The 18,308-nt window shown below is 56.4% G+C and overlaps 2 protein-coding genes across 2 annotated transcripts; both read left to right on the forward strand.

Moving 5' to 3' along the window:
- Positions 1-213: 213 nt before the first annotated feature.
- Positions 214-12,443, forward strand: LOC144722418 (putative splicing factor, arginine/serine-rich 1). Its single transcript, XM_078600666.1, has 6 exons — positions 214-458; positions 1,382-1,632; positions 2,968-3,077; positions 6,656-6,855; positions 7,252-7,317; positions 8,358-12,443. Exons 1-6 carry the CDS (start codon positions 352-354, stop codon positions 8,719-8,721), a joined length of 1,098 nt encoding a protein of 365 aa, XP_078456792.1. The 5' UTR covers positions 214-351; the 3' UTR covers positions 8,722-12,443.
- A 3,727-nt stretch (positions 12,444-16,170) lies between these two features.
- On the forward strand, positions 16,171-17,641 carry LOC144722417 (transmembrane protein 200C-like). The gene has a single exon (XM_078600665.1). It carries the CDS (start codon positions 16,189-16,191, stop codon positions 17,095-17,097), a length of 909 nt encoding a protein of 302 aa, XP_078456791.1. The 5' UTR covers positions 16,171-16,188; the 3' UTR covers positions 17,098-17,641.
- Positions 17,642-18,308: the final 667 nt, after the last annotated feature.

The following is an 18,308-nucleotide window of genomic DNA, read 5'->3' on the forward strand; positions in this document are numbered from 1 at the left end:
TGGAAATCCAATGGGCGGATGGACTAAAACGTTCTTTTATTTGCGTGCGTGTGTGTGTGTGTTCTGGTCATTGTATACGCTTTGAATGAATAAACACATTTGGCATCCGGCAACACGCAACTACCAACTACTTTTTAAAGTCGTAATGTCTGCGCGTGACGTCACACCGCCTCCGTGTTTGATGGCGTCATGTCCGCGTGTGAATTTCCGTGCCCGTGACGTCATGCGCGAGATCCGGTGACGTCACGCGAGTCGAAGCGAAGGCGGCCGTTACTCGGGCTTCGTGAAGAAGCGGAGAAGAAGCGAGAGAACGAGGGCAGAGACAGAGAGGGGGGTCAGACGACGACGATCATGTCGCGAATTTATCTGGGGAACCTGAGCTACAGGGCGCGCGACAAGGACATCGAGCGCTTCTTCAAGGGCTACGGCAAGATCGTGGAGATCAGCATCAAGCACGGGTGAGCGGCGCGGCCGCGTGCGCCTAGGCCTCGGGCCTGCACCGCGCGCCTCGCACACAACAACAACCACCACCACGACGACGACGTCGCCGCTTTCACTTTGTATTGAATGCATTTGACGCAATGTACAATAATGTTAACAAGCTCTAGACGATGCTTTGTGTTCGCGCGTTTTGTTGTGCTTGCGTACTGCATATTCTCGGTTAATTGAGCTAACGAATTACACACAAAAGTTTTCCCGCGGAGGGAGGAACGGAGATGGAGGCCGCGGGGCCTGGGCCTTCGCTCCCCCTGGCCGGGCCTTCACTCCCCCTGGCCGGGCCTTCACTCCCCCTGGCCGGGTCTTCACCGGGGCCTCCGCCTCGGGATTCCCAGGCCGGGCCTTCGCAGCCCAGCCCGGGCCTTGATTTCACAGCCCGGGCCTTCATTACGAGCCCGGGCCCTTCAGCCGCTGGTTCCCAGCCCGGGCCTTCACCTCGGGCCTCTGCCAGCCTCCATCTCGGGCCTTCATTTCCCAATCCGGACCTTCAGTCCCCACATCTCGGGCCTTCAGTTCCTTCCCCATCTCAGGACCTCGGTCCGGGCCTTCATTCCCCCACGCAGCGCCGGGCGGGGGGCGTCGGTTGCACAACCCTGGGCCTTCAATGCACGTCCTGGGCCTTCCCTCCCTGGTCCGGGCCTTCCCTCCCTGGTCCGGGACTTCACTTGGCGGCGCGGCGGGGCCGGGGCGGAGCCATAGCAGTTAGGGGCGGCTAGGGGCTCCCGCCTGCCTGCCACGGGCCCGCACAGTAAGGCAGCGACGACGAGCAGACACCGCGGCGCAGGCTGCGGCTCTTCAGACTCAACCCCCCAACACCGCACACCCCCCCTCCCCCCTGGGATCCGTCCGTTCACGCTGCGCCTCGCCGCCTCCCCCGGGCCAGGTTCGGCTTCGTGGAGTTTGACGACACCCGCGATGCCAACGACGCCGTGTGCGAGCTGAGCGGCCGCGAGCTCTGCGGCGAGCGCGTGGTCATCGAGCACGCCCGCGGGCCCAAGCGCGACCTGCACGGATACGGGGGCGGCGGTGGCGGCGGCGGCGGTGGTGGCGGCGGCGGTGGCGGCGGCAGCAGCAGCGGCGGAGGATATGGGGGTACGGACTCTGGGCCCTCTGGCACATTGACCCAATCTCGAAGTAAGATCATTATCGGCTCCCCGATGTGTTTTTTTTGGTTGCGCCGTGTGTTTGTCCGGCACGATGTCCGACGTTCTGAAGAGCGGAATCCCAGCGCGTTGGAGCAAAACGTCGGACATAGCACCGAACAACACGGCGCAATCCAAAAACACATCGGAGCATTGTACAGCACAACCGCGATAACCAATTCGCTATTGTAAGAGCATCATTCTCGGCCGTGGTTTGTACACTGCCGAATATAACGGCCCATCTCGTCACCATCAATCACGGTCAATTTAATCATCCTTCCAGCACCTGCATAACGAGCGCATTTCATCGCACCATCTACCCCTTTGTAGTCCCTCTCGGGGGCATTCGTGCCGTTGGCTGCGATTCTCGCTCGTCTCGTCCGTCGACCATCATTCCTTCTGGGTGATCTGCCTAACCCAAGTCCACCTACATTTACGAGCAGCCGCTATGATGTGTGGTGTGCCAGGCGCAGAAATATTCGTGCATCCACAATCCAGACAAACGTGGCTGGAATTACACCCTCATATCCAGCCTTCTTGGAATGTAGACACGTGATGCCTATCCACAACCATAGCGAGAAATCCATCGCCACCGCACACCGCAGTCAAAGCACAATGCGATTGCTGTGGTGTGGCAACATGCCATGAGGATGGGATGAATATAGGGATGGAGGCTTGAATGGATTAGAGCTTTCGGGGATCCATTAGTGCGATCTGAGGAGACCGCTCAGCCTCTCTGCCCTTCCATGCGCTTGGGCGGCAAAAAACGAGCCCCGCTAAGCAGCGGTGAATTGTCGGCGTGCGTGCAGTGGTGGCTTTGAACGTGCCAGTGGCGTGGCTGCATGTCTGTAGTCACTTGTTAAGCACACATTCTTTGTAGTGGTGGCATGGCCCACCCCATGCTTTTGGCTGCCATTTTGTTAATCGTTTGGATGATGGCCTCCCCACGGCATGCAAATTGTGTCGATATTAAACCATGCCTCGCTATGCTCTTCAATGAAGGTCGGTGAAGGCAGGGATAATATATGTGAAAGTATAGAAGTACACAGTTCAATGTTGAACTTTGCCGCGCATTTTGCTACGTAGCCTTGCATCCACTTATGTTTGTGCAAAGCGCTATCCAGGCTTAGTGCTGCTTGGCTTCCGAGTTTCGACGACATTGGGTGCATTCTCCACATAGTTTGGTAATGGTGGTGATTACTTGTTTACAAACTGCACCGAGTATAGTTTCCGGTAGTGGATTGTCGAGAGCGTCTGTGTTTACGCGTGCATGTGTCTTCCCCGTGCCTGTCGTGCCCAGCTAATGCCGAATGCGTGTTGTGTGTGGGCGGGGCTGGGACAGGCAGCATGGCATTCCGGCACGGCCCCCCTCCTCGCACCGACTACCGCCTGGTTGTGGAGAACGTCTCCAGTCGCTGCAGCTGGCAGGACCTCAAGGTGAGACGGAGCTCCCAGGGCCACCACGTGGTGGCTTTCATAATGCCCACCGCGGTCTCCGCCTCTGCCTTGTCTGCTTACCATTCTTCTCCGTTTGAGTACAAATTAAATTGCTACCGCGTCCGTCTCGTGATTGGTAAAACGCAGGCACGAAAATATTAACCTTCGCCTCCACAGCAGTGATTCAATTAATGATCAATGTTGATGTCGCACTGGGATCGAGAATCCACAGCTTTTTATTAATATTTTTTAGTAAAACTCACGTTTTAAGTGTGGTGGATACTTTTCAAAACATAGGATTTTTATTCTGTCAAACTGCAGCATCCACTTTAAAAATGTTCTTAAAGTTGCATGACCCAAAGAGGACATTCTGAACATCCCACGAGAGCGGGGCTTCTGATTGGCCTTCACAGATGACAAGGGATCACCGTGGAGTGAGAGAAGTGGCAGTTCTGCCTTTCGCTCAAACCTCTGTGCATTGACCGCACGGTCACCCGTGCACTGTACAGTATGTCCCTGGGCTCTTGATTCGTCCATCGATATTAATGGGTTCGTACTTTGCAGTCTGCAGTGCGAAAGTGACCAGTGAGAATGACACAAGTCAACACGCGGTGGAGGTGGCTAGTGTGCAATGCCGTCTGGTGCTGGCGTGCCCTCCCTCCCTACGCAAACACCCGCACTGCTGTTAGTGTGTGGAATGGGGGCACTGTCCATTTTGCCAATGTACGTGGCACAGGCAGAGGGGGCGGCGGTTTCCATGTGGCCAAATCACCCCAAATGCGCCCGATGTTGTCAGATCTCCGAAGCTTTGCAGGCTGTGAGCCTGGTCAGTTTTTTGGAAGACTGCCGTTTACTGTGCACCTGAACCACCAGGATAATGCAACACACAATGTGTGGATGTTATCCAAGCCGAGCTTTGAGTTCTCCCCCACCCCCCAACCTGCACTAAACAGGTGTTGAACATTGAACACTTGAGCTCGTTTTAGCCGTAGCGCTGTTATTGTGCGCAAAATGAGCACTTGCTTACTCAGTCGTGCTCAAGTAAACTCTTGGCAAGTGTTAAGATTAGTGGCCCAGGAATGGTGTCAATAATAGGTGGCGAAAACAGCCATGCCCCCTGCTCTTTGAGACAAGCGTAACCCTGGGTGTTATGTAACGTCCCTGCTGATGCACTTCAATCCAGCAGGAGGCGGTATAGTCACGCACAGACAAAGCCAGCATCGGCTGCTGGGCAAATGATGTGTGCAAGGACTTATTAATGCTGGCACAGGGCCTAAGGGGGGGGGATGGTTTTGACGGCACCACTCCTGGCCACCTTTGTCTCCCCGGTGCTTATATTTACACACGAGGTACTCATTTAAGGCCGAGTTGACTTATGGAAACCCAGTACTTGTTCAGGTAATCACTATAAATGTTAGCTATGGGCAGTAATAACAAATGGGGTGCTTGGGTTCACAGCACAGTGTGCCAACCACTGCGCCTCCGCTCCTGACAATACGGTGGCGCACGTGCGCTTGCGTACACGGCAACGGCCGGCTGTCGTGAACATCGAATTGATGGGTCGGGCACGCGGCTTGCACCAGCGCTGTTGCCCTGGCGCGACGAGCATCTCGTTTAAAACAAATCGTACTGCACAGACGATGCGCACGGCATCCACTTGATTAGCGCCGTTGGGTGCGACGACGCAGGGACAAACGATGGCCCTTAAAGGCTCGTAAATATCCACTGCTTTACTCAGAGTGTTGGTCAGTGTTTGCCATGGCCCGTTGTTTGTGTTTAGCGAACAAATACGGCCGGCCTTTAAACTAACAGCTGCACTCTGCAAACCGCACGGGTGCCAAGTCAGCTGTGACCTGACGGATGATGCTCGGCTGAAAGCGAGGGTTGTTAGATATTGTGTTGACGTTTTGTTTGAAGATAAGCGCCCGTGGTGAAAGTAGCAGCAGTCTGTTAGTGATTACCGTGGAAGCTTGGATTGCAGTGGGTACAGCCGCACTTTGTCAGACCACCACTGGATGTTCTCCACACTCCCATATCAGTCATGGGGGTTGATGGCCATACTTCACGCTTGTCATTGCGGGTTGGTGAAGGGTGGCAAGGTTCACTCCCCACTGTTCAGCAATAAAACTGGTTGCCAGGTTCATCGCGTGGTGTGCCAACTACTGCACCATCGCTGCAACCCCTGGATCGTAGTGTTTGTCTAAAGCTTGCAAAATGTTGAGTATAATTAGTGAGCTATATAATTATGCTGTTGACAGCTTGTTTTTATATTTAAATCCACCAAATCTCTTAGCAGCATCGATTCATAGACCATACTTCACGCTTTGGTCAGTAGGCATTAAGTTGTGCATGCGAGACTTGGTTTCCAATTGTGTATGCCATATGGAATTTAATTCACGCACGATTGATGGGTGTATCATGGCAACCCCCCTTCAACCGGTGCTGAGCAGCATGGTGAAGTATGGTCAAACAACTCCCATGACTGACACGGTGTGGGGGAGGCCTTCATCCAACAGTTGCTTTTACAAAATGGCTGTACTTGAACACAAAGGGATCAAAACGTCTATTGTATAAGCTACGGTATGCAATGAGGTCGCACGGCTCGTACAACCACTCGAGGCACTACAATGCCCCGCAGTATAATAATAATCATCAAACGCTATGGGGGAGAATCGTCGCAGGCCTATTTAGGACCCTGTGGACTACACAGCCAGACTGGCTTGAAGTAGAAATTTCTTTGTTCAGTGGCATCATGATTACGCCTCTCGGTGCTTGCATCCCGCTTGGGTGGTGCGGCGTGCACAGCGCAAGGCTCGAAGTCGGAAGGTTTCGGGTTCACACCGCGGTCTTGGGAAATGCCAGCCCCGAATCTCTGGGATCATTAACATGTGTTCCGTTTAGTGGAAAGTTGGCAGTGAATGTCCTTCTTGTTCATTTGTCCACACCATGGAAATGTGGAATGTTAACTACCGGCCCAGAGCTGTTAAGAATATTTCTCCCGAATGGTTGTTTGAGCAGAACACCACTTTCGTTTTGTTGTTTATGGCCTATGAAGAAGAGCCATTGCCTGAAATGTCCCCTTATTGACGAACGCGTTGAATGCGTGTTATCTTTTATCGTTATGGAACTAGTGACGTCACTTGATTAAATCGCCATCAATGGCTTCATTTTAACGCTCAAGTGATGCCACTCCACACCCAGATTCCTAAAGTCTTCCAAGATATGGCAGGACATCAGGTGGGATCATGAGCCCATTTCTCTCTGGCTTCCTCCCACACACATCCCCTGACCAGGGTTGAAGAGTAGGCCCGACCACTCTTGCTTGTGGGAGGCCCTTTTTCTCCCAGCGGCGTGAGCAAGAATTTGCAAGGATTTACCTTTGGCCCAGGGTAGGGGTGGAGAGGGGCGAGGGTGCATCAACTTCCGTCCATAGACAAGCGAGTTGATTGATGTACATTGCGTGTACCTATGTTGAACTTCTTTCGCACCGTACGTCGGCAACACGTGCCGATCGGAGGTGCGGCGTTGCAATCGCGCGTCTACCCCCGTGTGAGACGAGGCGGTTGTTGTCGCTCCAGGACTACATGCGGCAGGCGGGCGAGGTGACGTACGCGGACGTGCGCGGGGACGAGGGCGTGGTGGAGTTCCTGACGTACGCTGACATGCGCCGCGCGCTCGACAAGCTCGACGGCTCCGACATGTACGGCCGCAAGATCCGGCTCACGGAGGAGCGCAGCTTCTCCCGGCGCCGCCGCTCGCGCTCCCGCTCCCGCACGCGGTGAGCGCCCGCGCGGCAAACGCGCCAACACCGTGCGGTAACACCGGAGCGTTGTCACTAAATGCTCGAAAGATCGAAATTCAAGTCTGCTTCGGCAAATTTTGGTTATAGACTTCTTCCCTGGGTCGTTGTTCAGCCTCCTGGCTCTTTGTCTTTGGGATGTTTAACGTAGATTTTAAACGAGACGTTTCGGTGAGCCGGAACAATAACAATTGGCGCTTTTAAACACGGGACTGTTTGTATTTTTGCAGCTGTTGGGTTGTGGAGGGTCATCACGACACAAAAATCAATGCAGCACACTTGCCCGCAACAGTCTGTTAAAAATGACACGGGGGATCTTTGTTTTACGAGTGCGTCGGTTTGATCACGTGTATGCATGTCGGTGCATGTCCCCAGCTCTCCACGGCGCCGATCCCTGAGCCGCAGCAAGAGCCGCCGCTCGCGCTCCAAGTCGCGCTCACGGTGAGTGCTGCCCTTCCCTCGCACCGCCCGTGCGGTCTTTTGGGCTCTCCGCAGGGGACAAGGCAACCACGTTCACAACCGCATTTTGATTGATGGGCACGCTGCGTTTTTAAACGGAATGGGTCTCACATCCCGCAGCAATGGTGTTTTTATTAATTCTGAGAGAGGCCTCATGGTGGGGTGAAGACCTCCATTCAGAGTGGGAACGTGGGCCCCTTTGTGCTGTCCGTGACCACACAAGGCCTGTTGCTTCGAAAACGGCGCCTAAATGATGTTTACCGGTCCCTGCAAGCGTCGTAACCGGACTAATTGGGTGTTTGAAGGAACTACACTAGAACTGGCGAACACGGGGTTTCTAAGTTTAGTGCCACGCTCAGTCACTTATGTCACAGCAAGGGCTTCTTGCAATGACAGAGGTGACCGAGGCGTGTGTTAATGCACCGCCCGCCAGAAAAATTTGACAGTCTTCTTTGACCTTCAAATACTTGTTAAAGTTACAACAAGCCCCTTGCGATCAAATCGGGACAGAAAACGACTCCCGACCGCCATTAATCAATTTTTTGGGCGCATAGATCCCACAAAGCCGTCCATGGCCATCCTACAAGGTACGAGTGAGGAGACCAGATATACGAGGGGATGCCCAAGGGAGATGAGGGGGATTCGGAGCACCACACACCGAACGGGATTAAACCTCAACCAGCTGATCCGTGAAGATGAGGATTGGGCAAAGTGGTGGGAGACGACAACCGAAGCTGCCAACGTGATCTTACCGTGAGGACGGTCATGGGGGCACAGCCGGACGGGGGAATTTAATCCTCGGCAAGGAAAAGGTTTCCCCGACACCCAGACCTACAGCGTTCCGTCAGGTGCAGTGGTAGTGTTGTTGAGGCCCTGTTATCACCCTGACCGGCTGTGCTCGTGTGTGGCTGTGCTCGTCTGTGTGCGTTTGTTGGATGTGCCGGCGTGCGTGCGTGTGGTGCTGGCGTGCGTGTGCGTGGCTGCGCTTGCGTGTTTGTGACTGCGTGCGTTCACATCGGCAGATCGCGCGGCAAGGCAAGTCGCCGCTCCAAGTCGCGCTCTCGCTCCAAGTCGCGTTCGCGCTCCAAGTCGCGTTCGCGCTCCAAGTCGCGTTCGCGCTCCAAGTCGCGCTCGCGCTCCAAGAGCCCCGTCGTCAAGGGCAGCCGCTCGCGCTCCAAGTCCCGCTCTCCGCCACGGAAAATGATGCGGTCGCCATCCCGCTCGCCGCTCAAGCAGAACGGCGGCGGCGCCGATGGGGACCAGGGGGGGGCGCAGCGCCAGGCCGGCTCGCGCTCCCGCTCGCCGGCGCGGTCCAAGTCTCGCTCGCGCTCGCCGGCGCACTCTTCGTCGCCCATGCGCTGTCGCTCCACCTCGCCCCGCGATTGAAAACTTCCCCTTTTATCTGACCTCTGACCCCTTTCTAAAGACCCCGCAGATTCCATTGGCCCAGGCGCCTACCCCCTCCCCCCATTTACCTGTTGAGTTAATTTTGTTCTCTTTTCTAGTTTTATTCACTACCAGCTCGCAATTTTTTTGTTATGAATATTAACCTCTTTAGATTTGTGTTACGCTTCAGCAGGATTAAAGATTCAGCGGCGTTAGATTAATCGAGTTACAATCCTAAAATAAAACTACAAAAGTTATTATTACATTTTCCATACAAATGAACGCCAGGGAGAGGGGGGTTTCAGGCACCGGTCCCCACGTTTGGACGTTTTAATCTTTTTCCCTTGCGGTGGGTGGGCACGGTATGTTCGTTGTGAAGTCAGTGTTGCATTGTGGGGTGACGTGGCACCGCAGGGCGTGGTAGCCGCAAGTGAGATGGACGGGCCCCCAGTTGATAGTGGTGACATTAGGAAATGTCCTACCCCTACACACTCCCCACCGAAAGTCCCACTTTGCACGCTCGGTGTTTAAAGTGTTGCCATGGTTACCATCGTCATTCCTGTCCTAACGCATTTTTCTCTTTGTGCTAAACCAAACAGAAAAAAACGTGTAATTTGTCGCCACTGCCACGAGTGAGACCTGCGGAGGTCAACGCTCCCAAACGAACACCCCCACGTGTGCCCCCACGCTCCCCAGCGTCCGCTTGTTCCCCCACGGCACCCGTGTCCCCCTGCCCCCCGCAGCCTGCCCGCCGCAGCCTGCTCCCCTTTGCTCCCCCTGTGATTGTGAAACACGCCTCAGTCTCACCCTGGCATCGTCTCGTCCTGGAACAAACGGTAGCGCCTTGGCAGTCGTTCATTTCCAGTGTCACGCCTGCGATTTTAATTTCCGTTGCAAAGTGCGAGTAAATGGTTTATTTTAGCGGTGTATTGCGTAAAACCCTAATTGCTTTCAGCAGGGAGGGAGAGGGCTCTCGGTTAATGAAGTCTCTCCTTAAAAGGATTTGAGAGTTGACCGGCAGTCAAAATCAACTTTCTAAAATTGTCGTTAATCAAACACATTTCTAGTGCCCTCCCCCATCCACCGCCAACCTCCGTTGTTGCTTTTTCCAGCGCTAGTTCCGTTGTCCCCCGCTGATAGCTTCTCGCGAAGACGACCTTCGAAAGGACGTCTGTGTGCCGCGTGGGCGCCGCGTGGGCATCGAGCGGACGAGGTTTGTGTTTGGCGGTGCCGTGCCGCTCGCTCGCTCGCCGGCTCGGTCACTTCGCGACGAGTCGCTCTCGCGATGGCTCTTGGACGAGCCGTCCACCACGACGACGCATCCCGGTGTGGTCGATGTGTGTCCATGGTGGTGGGTGACGAGGTGTGTTATGGTGTGGTTGGCTTTGTCCCGTCGTGGATGACATATCCGGTCCACGCTTGGCTGTGGATGCTTGTCCCCCCCCCACTACCCCTGTAACCGTGTGGGCGGTGCATGTCAGCCTGGGAAATCTGCAGCGCTAGCATCGGCGTGCGCTCTGGCAGTGCTTCTCCTTAGGGATTCATCATTCGTAATAGCCACCCTCCAACAGCAGAAAAGAAATCGGCTGGGAGCAAATGAATTACAGCGGCTCGCTGTGTCGCGAGTACAGCTCTTCATTTTCAAGATAGTGAGAGGTGGAAGGGGCATTGGGCCGAGAGACCCCTTGATCATCTTAGAGGTCCTGTCCTGTTCTCTGAAACCGTGGGGATGCCGAGACCTCGGTGGGAGTTTTTTTTTTTCGGACATTTCACCAGCCTCGACCGCGTCCCGTCGATGTCGGCTTCGGGAAATGTCAACGTCGCGAGGGTCGCCGTGTCGCATAGTGCCGCAGCGCGTAACATCGTGTTTTGTATTGACAGGTTTAGAAATGTAACGCGACTTCTGATTGAAAACACTTAAGGCTTATTGCATGCGACATACGCGGAGCGTCGCTAACCAGTAGGCGATCGCAGCTTAGTGTTGGCGTTTAGGGCGAGGAGTCGCCGGGAGTAGGCTTGTTGATATTTTACCCGATTCGTAATCGAGTTCCACAAGTCATGGGAATCGATAATCGGAACACGGTTTGAGTTGAGTTGCAATGAAACCGATTGGCATGCCAACATTTCTTTGTGGTCATTTTATAACTCGGCACAAACCATATTGACAAGAGCTTACAGCCCGTTGTCATTCCACTGCGAGATGGCCTCACCATGCCCTGCCAGTATGGGGAATGGTTGAACATACTTCACCGCCCTGGTTAGGGCGTGTTGGGGAAGGTGAGGTTGATAAACTGAAGACTTTTTTTCTCCTTTTCATTTAAACATCAATGCTAAAAAACTAAACAACCCTGCTGTGGAGTGCGACGTACATGTTGACGGTGATGGAAGACCGCCAGAGCCTGTGCTCGCGATTCGTCTTGGCAGATTGAATGGAAATCGCGCACCGATCTCTCCGCTGCCCGTGTGGCTCGTTGCCAACCTGCGACGCCCGCCCCCTCGCCATTAAAGTGTTGCGCCAACGCAGAAATTGCCCACGAACCGAAAAATCTCCACTAGAAGAGAGTCTTTGTCCCGTGACACGATGCCAGGAACACGGTTGTATTTTAGGTGGGGTGGGGGGGTGAACAAACACGTTATTGTTTTGAAGGTGCTGTTGCCTGAAATGTTGGCCTGCAGTCCGCAATTCCTTTACAGTTTTAAGAGTGATGTTCCTGCCCAGTGGTGAGGGCGTTTTGGTCTATTTTGTGGGAGTGAGGAAAGAGTGGTGGGGATTTGGCGATGTGGCCGATGGAAAATGAGCGAGGATTTGGGGGGGGGGACACTTAGGACGTGGGCCTGCGTCTTGCCAAAGCGACGATGCATTTCGGTCACTGGCAGAACGGTGAATCTGGCCTGTCGACGTGGATGTCACGCAAGTGAGAGGGATGCCTCCCCACCATCATTAACGCGGTCGTAGAACACAAAATATGTGATGCGCCGAGGCTTTTTGGCAATGGCCCTGGAAAGTTGGACCGTTACCAAAAATGTAGTCCATTATATACGAGCGCCAAGGCAGCTTGAGTAGTAAATGTGAGTTTTTGAATTTACGCAAGTACACCACTGAAGCTCCTTAGTTTCAAATAACGTGCATTTCAAGAATTGGATTTAGCTTAGTGTCCTGTTTCCGCGCCTAATGGGGATGGTGCACTGCACTTTGACCCTGGCGACTCTGGTCTTGATTCTCAACCGTGGGCAACATCGATGACATGTCTCATCAGGTCCTGGGCCCTCTCTCCACGCGGCCCAACGTGGAAGAATGTCAAGCAGCCATCACAGCTGACGAAATGGGGAGGCCATCCAGCGCTGGATTGACAGTGCGCTGTACACTTACGTGATTTAAATATAAATAATATTTACAGCCCTTTGTCAATTATCCATTGCTGGATGAAGGCCACCCGATGGCGTTGTAATCACTTACAATACACTGCCGGACTTTGTAAGAGAGCCCCCTTACCACCTGTACCAAGGTGTCCTCGTCGTGTTACACGAAGGCGTCATTTTAAACAAATCTCGCAGCTTCGTCTCCCGTTCACGGAGTGAAGGAACGCCTGACGGAACAAAGGGAATCGATCTCCCTACGCGTGCCCTGTGCACGGCACCTCTTGAGGAGACGCGGGATCTGAAACGACGCTGTTTTGTGTTTTTTTGTCCCCAAATATCTTAATACAGTTTTTAAAAACGTGTCTCGTGGTTGTGGTGTTTGTGTGGTGGTGTGTGTGTGGTGGTGTGCGCACGGTGAGCTGTTCCGTGTGGTTTTGGTGTCTAAGATTGTCGTGTTACTGATTTCGACATTTGTGATTGTGTTGGCAGTGGTGAAATGTAAGTATGAGTGGTGGTGTTTGGGTTGTGGTAATGATGTGCATTGTGAGGTCGTGGCGCTTCAGTTGGAAGTGAGTTGTCTGCGGTTGGTGGTGGTAGTTGTTGGGTCGTGTAGCCCGCATGCCCTACCACCGCATGCCCAACCACCGCATGCCCAACCACCGCATGCCCAAGCAGCTAAACGGGCGCGGCACAGGCTAGAGAAGAGGTGGACTGATGTGGTGCAATAGGATGTGGAGCTGATTGGACTTGCCGATGACCGGTACCATTGGTGCAAAGACCGTCCTCTGGAGGAGGTTCGTGAAGGACTCCGCTGGAGAGGTGGAGGCAGTCACCCTCCAGCAGATGGGCGACGCTCACAACAACGAGCAGAGCGCTGGGCGGATAAAACAAAAAAAGTGGCAAAGTGGGGAGCACAGGTGATGCATCTGCCAGTCATCTCAGTCAACCCACGGCGCCTCGGTATGCTCCGTGACCTGACAACGGCCCTTCGACACTTCACGTGGCCTCGCCAAGCATGGCACAAGCGCCGTCGTGACGTCCCCGCCACTTGTGGTTTGTCGTCGGCGGACTGCTGAAAGTGACTGACGCCAGGCGGCGTCGTGGTTTAGTGACGTGCCCCGCAATGTCGCAGCACCGGCCGTGACGGGGTGAGGAAAGCTGTGCAGCCGGGTAAATATGAGACGCTGCTGGTAAATATAGAACACTGAGCATTGCGAGCCCCAGAGAGAGCTCGGGATGAATGTGCGGTGAATATCGCAGGTGCTCAATTCGCGTGCCACTTGGGAAATTCCACGTGAAGCCAAATGGTGTGAGGGCGTGGCTCAGGTTGGAGAGCTTTGGGGGTGCTGCTGGCTAGAGAAGGGAACGCCTGGGCTGGCGTATGGCGGGTATGGCCTCGGCTGGCGTAGGATGAGGATGATGATTTCGTACGACCATGGAAGATCACCTATTACATATTCAGAGCTTAGTGCTTTGATAGTTTGTGAATTTTGCACATCCATACACTCATTCTCCCACTCACATCCACTTACCAACTCGCTCAGATACCCACCCGCCTTCAAATGTATATTTGGGACAATGCGACATGTAATGGTCAATGGTTGAGTGTTTGACCCGCAAGTGACACGCGGGAGAGAATGCCATCTTTTCCACGTGTGCGTTAGGGATCCAGGGTTCCGCGGGACCGACGTCGAAGGGATGTTGGTGGGCAAGCCGCGTGTTGCTCGGGACGTGTGTGGGCGAGGTCGCGCAGGCGTGGCTAGTACACGTGTGGGTGGGGGCCCATGTGGGTGTGGCTAGTACAGGTGTGGGTGGGGCCACACCTGTGGGCGTGGCTAGTACAGGTGTGGGTGGGGCCACACCTCTATGGGCGTGGCTAGTACAGGTGTGGGTGGGACCACACACCTGTGGGCGTGGCTAGTACAGGTGTGCGAGAGGAGGGGACAGGTGTGCCTGTGGAGAGAAAGCGTCACTTCCACGGAGCTCGCGGAGGAGAGGAGACATGGAGCGGGGAGCCGCGGTCCAGGTACGGCTCCTGCTTGCCCGGTCGTGCCAGGACCCCTCGCCGCGGGGGGGGGGGGGTCCCATAGGGTGCGTGGTTGTGCAGCAATGGGGGAGGGAGAGCTGGCTTGGCTGAGTGACAGCTGAGATAGAAGGTGGCACAGCTGATAATGTGTGAAGGAATAGCAGCACGGCGGAGATGAGATACCAGGTGACAGTTGCGATAGGTGACAAGCTGAGTGACAGCTGAGATAGAAGGTGGCACAGCTGACAATGTGTGATGGAGAAGCGCAGGTGAGATCGGTGATAGCTCAGTTCAAATGTGGCTCAGCTCATCGGTGGCATAGCTAATTATTTGTTTTGCCTGAACAGACTTTTGGAGAAAGTGCTGTTAGCGAGTACCTATGAAGGCCGCCACGGCACACGAGGGTGTGGTTGTCCAGCACCGCGCCTGACTGCCTTCATCTCTTGAGTAGCGATGTGTGCACATCCAACTAGTTACTCATTTCAGGCTGAGTTGGCCTAGGGGAGGTCCGGGACTGGTGTTGGCCACGAGCGGGAATCAAACTCTGGTCGCCAGGGATACAAACACAGGCTACGCACGGGAGGTCACCGAGGTCGAGGCAGAGCCCGTCACTGTCAGGTGCGTAACGGAGTGTGGCATCATCTCCTGGAGCCTACTCAACCACTCGCAAGCGCACGCCGTGCCGCAAAACGCTGCACGCACCCGATAGTTGGTAACAGCCGATACCAGAGCCAGTGCCAACCTCGTGGCCCGACTCGTATCTCTATCATTCGTCCATCACGCAGCCCGACATTTTCCCTACACCGCTCGCCCAACCACGACCTAACCCGAATCTAACCGTGATTCTATCCTGACCTTGACTCTGCCCTACACCGCAGTGGCTCCCGTCTGTGATGCCCGTGTGATGGAAGGAATCGTGGCTTTAAATAGAAGATCGATCTGAATCGCTGTGTTGCGAACCCTGCTGCTGGGCTCCATCGCTGATGGAGGGGTCTGTGTCGCTTGTGGGGAAAGGGTCACAATTAGGAGAGGGAGGTGGAGGGGAGGGAGCCTGGTGGAGTGTTTCGATCGAGATCGGAGCTGCATCTCTGCCTGGCTCCATCCGCGGAGCAAGCGAGGGGAGGAGGAGGGGGGATGCAAGGGAACACGGGAGGGAGGGGGCGGAGGGAGGCAGATGGAGGGAGGGATACAAGTCCCCCCGCCTCCCGCTCCTCCCTCCCGCCTTGGCGCCGCGATCCTCTACGGGAGATGCTCCGTCTCTTCGTATCACGTCCCGTTGCTGCTGCTCTCGCCGTTGCGATGGCCCGCGGATAAACAGCGCACCAGCCGCTCCAGCCACACCAGCCGCTCCAGCCACACCAGCGGCGTGTGCGGGAAGCGACCTGTCCTCGAATTGCGAGCGGTCGTGGCGTGCGGCGACATTTATTTTTTTATTTTGTGCAACAATTCTGTGATCTGACGCGCGAGCTGTGATTTAGCGGCGCTCCAGGCCGTGTCGTCACAACTCTTGGACACTCATCTCCATCACCTCCATCACCTCCATCATCCCCATCATCGCACACTGTACCTGCCTCCCCTCTCCCCGAGTGCGTGAGCTGTGATTTGCGTGCTCCCTGCGTTTTGTTTAAAAGTCTCCCTGCTGCTGCTGCTTCTGCTGCTGCTTCTGCTGTTGCCTCTGCGTCAATTTGTCTCAATTTGCATCCTAAACGTTTCTTCGCCTCGCGTCGGCTCCCTCCTCTCATCTCCCTCGGCTCTCCTCCACCCTCCCGCGTCCCACATCACCCGTCCGCGCCGCACATCTCGGTCCGTCCGTCGCACCCGCGCCGACCAGCACCACCACCTCTCCCCCCTCCTCCTCTCTCCCTCTCCTCCATCGCCTCTCTCTCTCTCGCTTCTTCTCTCTTCTGTCATCTCTCCTCTCACCTCGCGTCCCTTTCCTCTCTCTCTCCTATTCTTCTCCCCGCTGTCTCCCCTCCCTCCCTCCCTCTCTCTACTCCCCCTCCCTCTGTCATCCCTCCTCCCGCCCGGCTCTCGCTCTCCACTCGCGCTGCTCTCCAGCCAGGGCCGCCGCTCCTCCACCGATGCCGGCCATGATCGCCACGGGCGGCCTCATCCGCGGTCTCGCCGCGGCCACGCGGAAGCAGGAGGCCATGCGGGGCCTGGACCCCGAAGGCGACCCCGGCTCCACGCGCCGCCAGCGCCGGCGGCGACGGCGGCGGCGCAAGAGGAAGCGCGAGGGGCGCGACGTGGTGCTGGTGCGAGGCCGCCTGCGCCTCGTGTCCCTGGCCGGGCTGGTGGCCCTGCTGGGGCTGCTGGTGCTGGCCCTGGGCATCGCCCTGGCGGTGCTCGGGTACTGGCCGCCTCCATCTGCGCCGTCGTCTCCGGACTCTGACGCCGCCGCCCCCAAGGACGACGCCGCCGAGTCGAGTCGAGACAACGGCACCGCCGCCCGGGACCGGGTGCGAGGCTTCCACGGCGCCCGCGGCGAGAGGGGGCAGCGGGGCAGCGCCGAGGAAGTCCCCGCAGCGCGCAGCCTGCGCTGGCTGGCGGGGCAGATGCTGAGCGCCGAGCGCATGAAGGTGGTGGGACCGCTCGTGATGGGAGTGGGGATCTTCGTGTTCATCTGCGCCAACGCGGTGCTCCACGAGCGCCGAGACCGCGACACGCGCCTCATCCGCCTGCGCGACCTCTACTCGTCGGCCATCGACGCGGCGGCCAACGGGGTCGCTGGCCTGGGGCCGCCGCAGCAGCAGCAGCAGCAGCAAGAAGCGCCGCTCGCCACTGTGGAGACCCTGAAGCCACGTGATGAGATGCGGAGAGCCCGAGGAGGAGGAGGAGGAGTTGCTCTTCCTGGGGTCCCCTCCTCCTCCACCGCTTCCTCGCCGCGGCCACCCCGCGGAGACCCCCCTGTCCCGTCGGGGTCCAAGGCAGGGATCCGCGGGGCTGCGACTGAGGGGACCCTGGAGATGACCCGCGAGACGAGGTTTTGATTCTGGAAGGAGGAGGAGGAATGATTGTGAGGAGGGAGAGTTTCCCGACATGAGCCAAGGAGACGCTTTCTGACCACGGGCTCACATCATCGCGTCCCATTGCATCCCGTCGCATCGCGTCCCATTGCGTGGCGTCGCATCGCGTCCCGTCGCGTGGGCGATTCGCCGCACCCCCTTGGCTGGCGGTGATGGAGACATCGGAAAAGTTTGTTGCCGGAATGGTCGGAAAAAACTGGAGCAGTGATCAGCAACAAGTGGATTCTGACCTTCGCTCTCCTCCCCTCTCTCCTCCGCGTTCCCCACCGCTCCCTGGGGTTCACCCGGGTTCACTGGATACCTGCAATCCCTGGTGTCACCACGTGGGAGAGGACGGGAGGGAGTTCTCGGAGCTGGGAAGTTTTGGTTTGACACCCGGTCGCGGGTGGAGGACCCGAAGGACACGACGTGCCGAGAGCGTGTGGCGTGAAGCACTTTGTCTGGACTGAGCGGAGTCGACGCGAGGTGCGTGGAGGGGTGAGCACGGGGACGTTTGGTGTGGGAAACACACGAGTTCGACACCTGGGCAGCCGCGATCCATGGGGGGGGGCGGACGGGAGGGATGACGGGTTAAGTTGGGGTGATTCAGCCCATCACCACAGTCCTCCGGTCGATAAAAAAACTATAATCAGCACTTTTCGATAATTTAACGGCGTGTGTTTGTGTGTGCCATGGTCAGAATAACCACCGTCATAGGAACGCCCCATTCCCACCACTGGCTAAGTCCCCCCCCGCCCACGTGATGAGAGCAGCCAGGCGCGGCCACGTGGCCTCAGCGCCTCGCGACGCGCGGTGCTCGTGCATCCCCTTGCGTCGCTCCACTGCTGGATGAGGGCCTCCCCACGCCCTGCAGGTGCGGGGTTGGTGAGGGCGGGGAGCAGCGTAGCGGCCTACAGCAAGCAGCCTTGCACGACGGTTCCCTTCCCAAGCACTCACCAGGCTCGACGCTTGCTCGGCTGCCCGAAAGGCCATGACTCTGCGGGCCATTGGCCGTGGGCCACGCGCGGCTCTCTCCGCCGTCACGCTCCGCGGGCATTCTCCGGATTGCAGCCGCTAGAGGCCGCTACATTGACCGCGATGTAACAAATATAATAATCGATCATCGACTCGCGATCCAGATTTTGCAATCCCCGCCGGGGAGATGGGAATGGCGCGGGGCTCGTTGTGAATGCGGC

The sequence above is a fragment of the Lampetra planeri genome, chromosome 14, assembly GCF_965212315.1.
Source record: "Lampetra planeri chromosome 14, kcLamPlan1.2.h2, whole genome shotgun sequence".
NCBI lineage: Eukaryota > Metazoa > Chordata > Hyperoartia > Petromyzontiformes > Petromyzontidae > Lampetra > Lampetra planeri.

Bases quoted from the DNA above. Each gene is read 5' to 3' on its own strand.
- LOC144722418 (XM_078600666.1), top strand. From the start codon at position 352: ATGTCGCGAATTTATCTGGGGAACCTGAGCTACAGGGCGCGCGACAAG. The intron at 1,633-2,967 runs GTAAGATCATTA...TGTTGTGTGTGG, and splicing joins CACATTGACCCAATCTCGAA to GCGGGGCTGGGACAGGCAGC. The intron at 7,318-8,357 runs GTGAGTGCTGCC...TCACATCGGCAG, and splicing joins CGCTCCAAGTCGCGCTCACG to ATCGCGCGGCAAGGCAAGTC.
- LOC144722417 (XM_078600665.1), top strand. From the start codon at position 16,189: ATGCCGGCCATGATCGCCACGGGCGGCCTCATCCGCGGTCTCGCCGCG.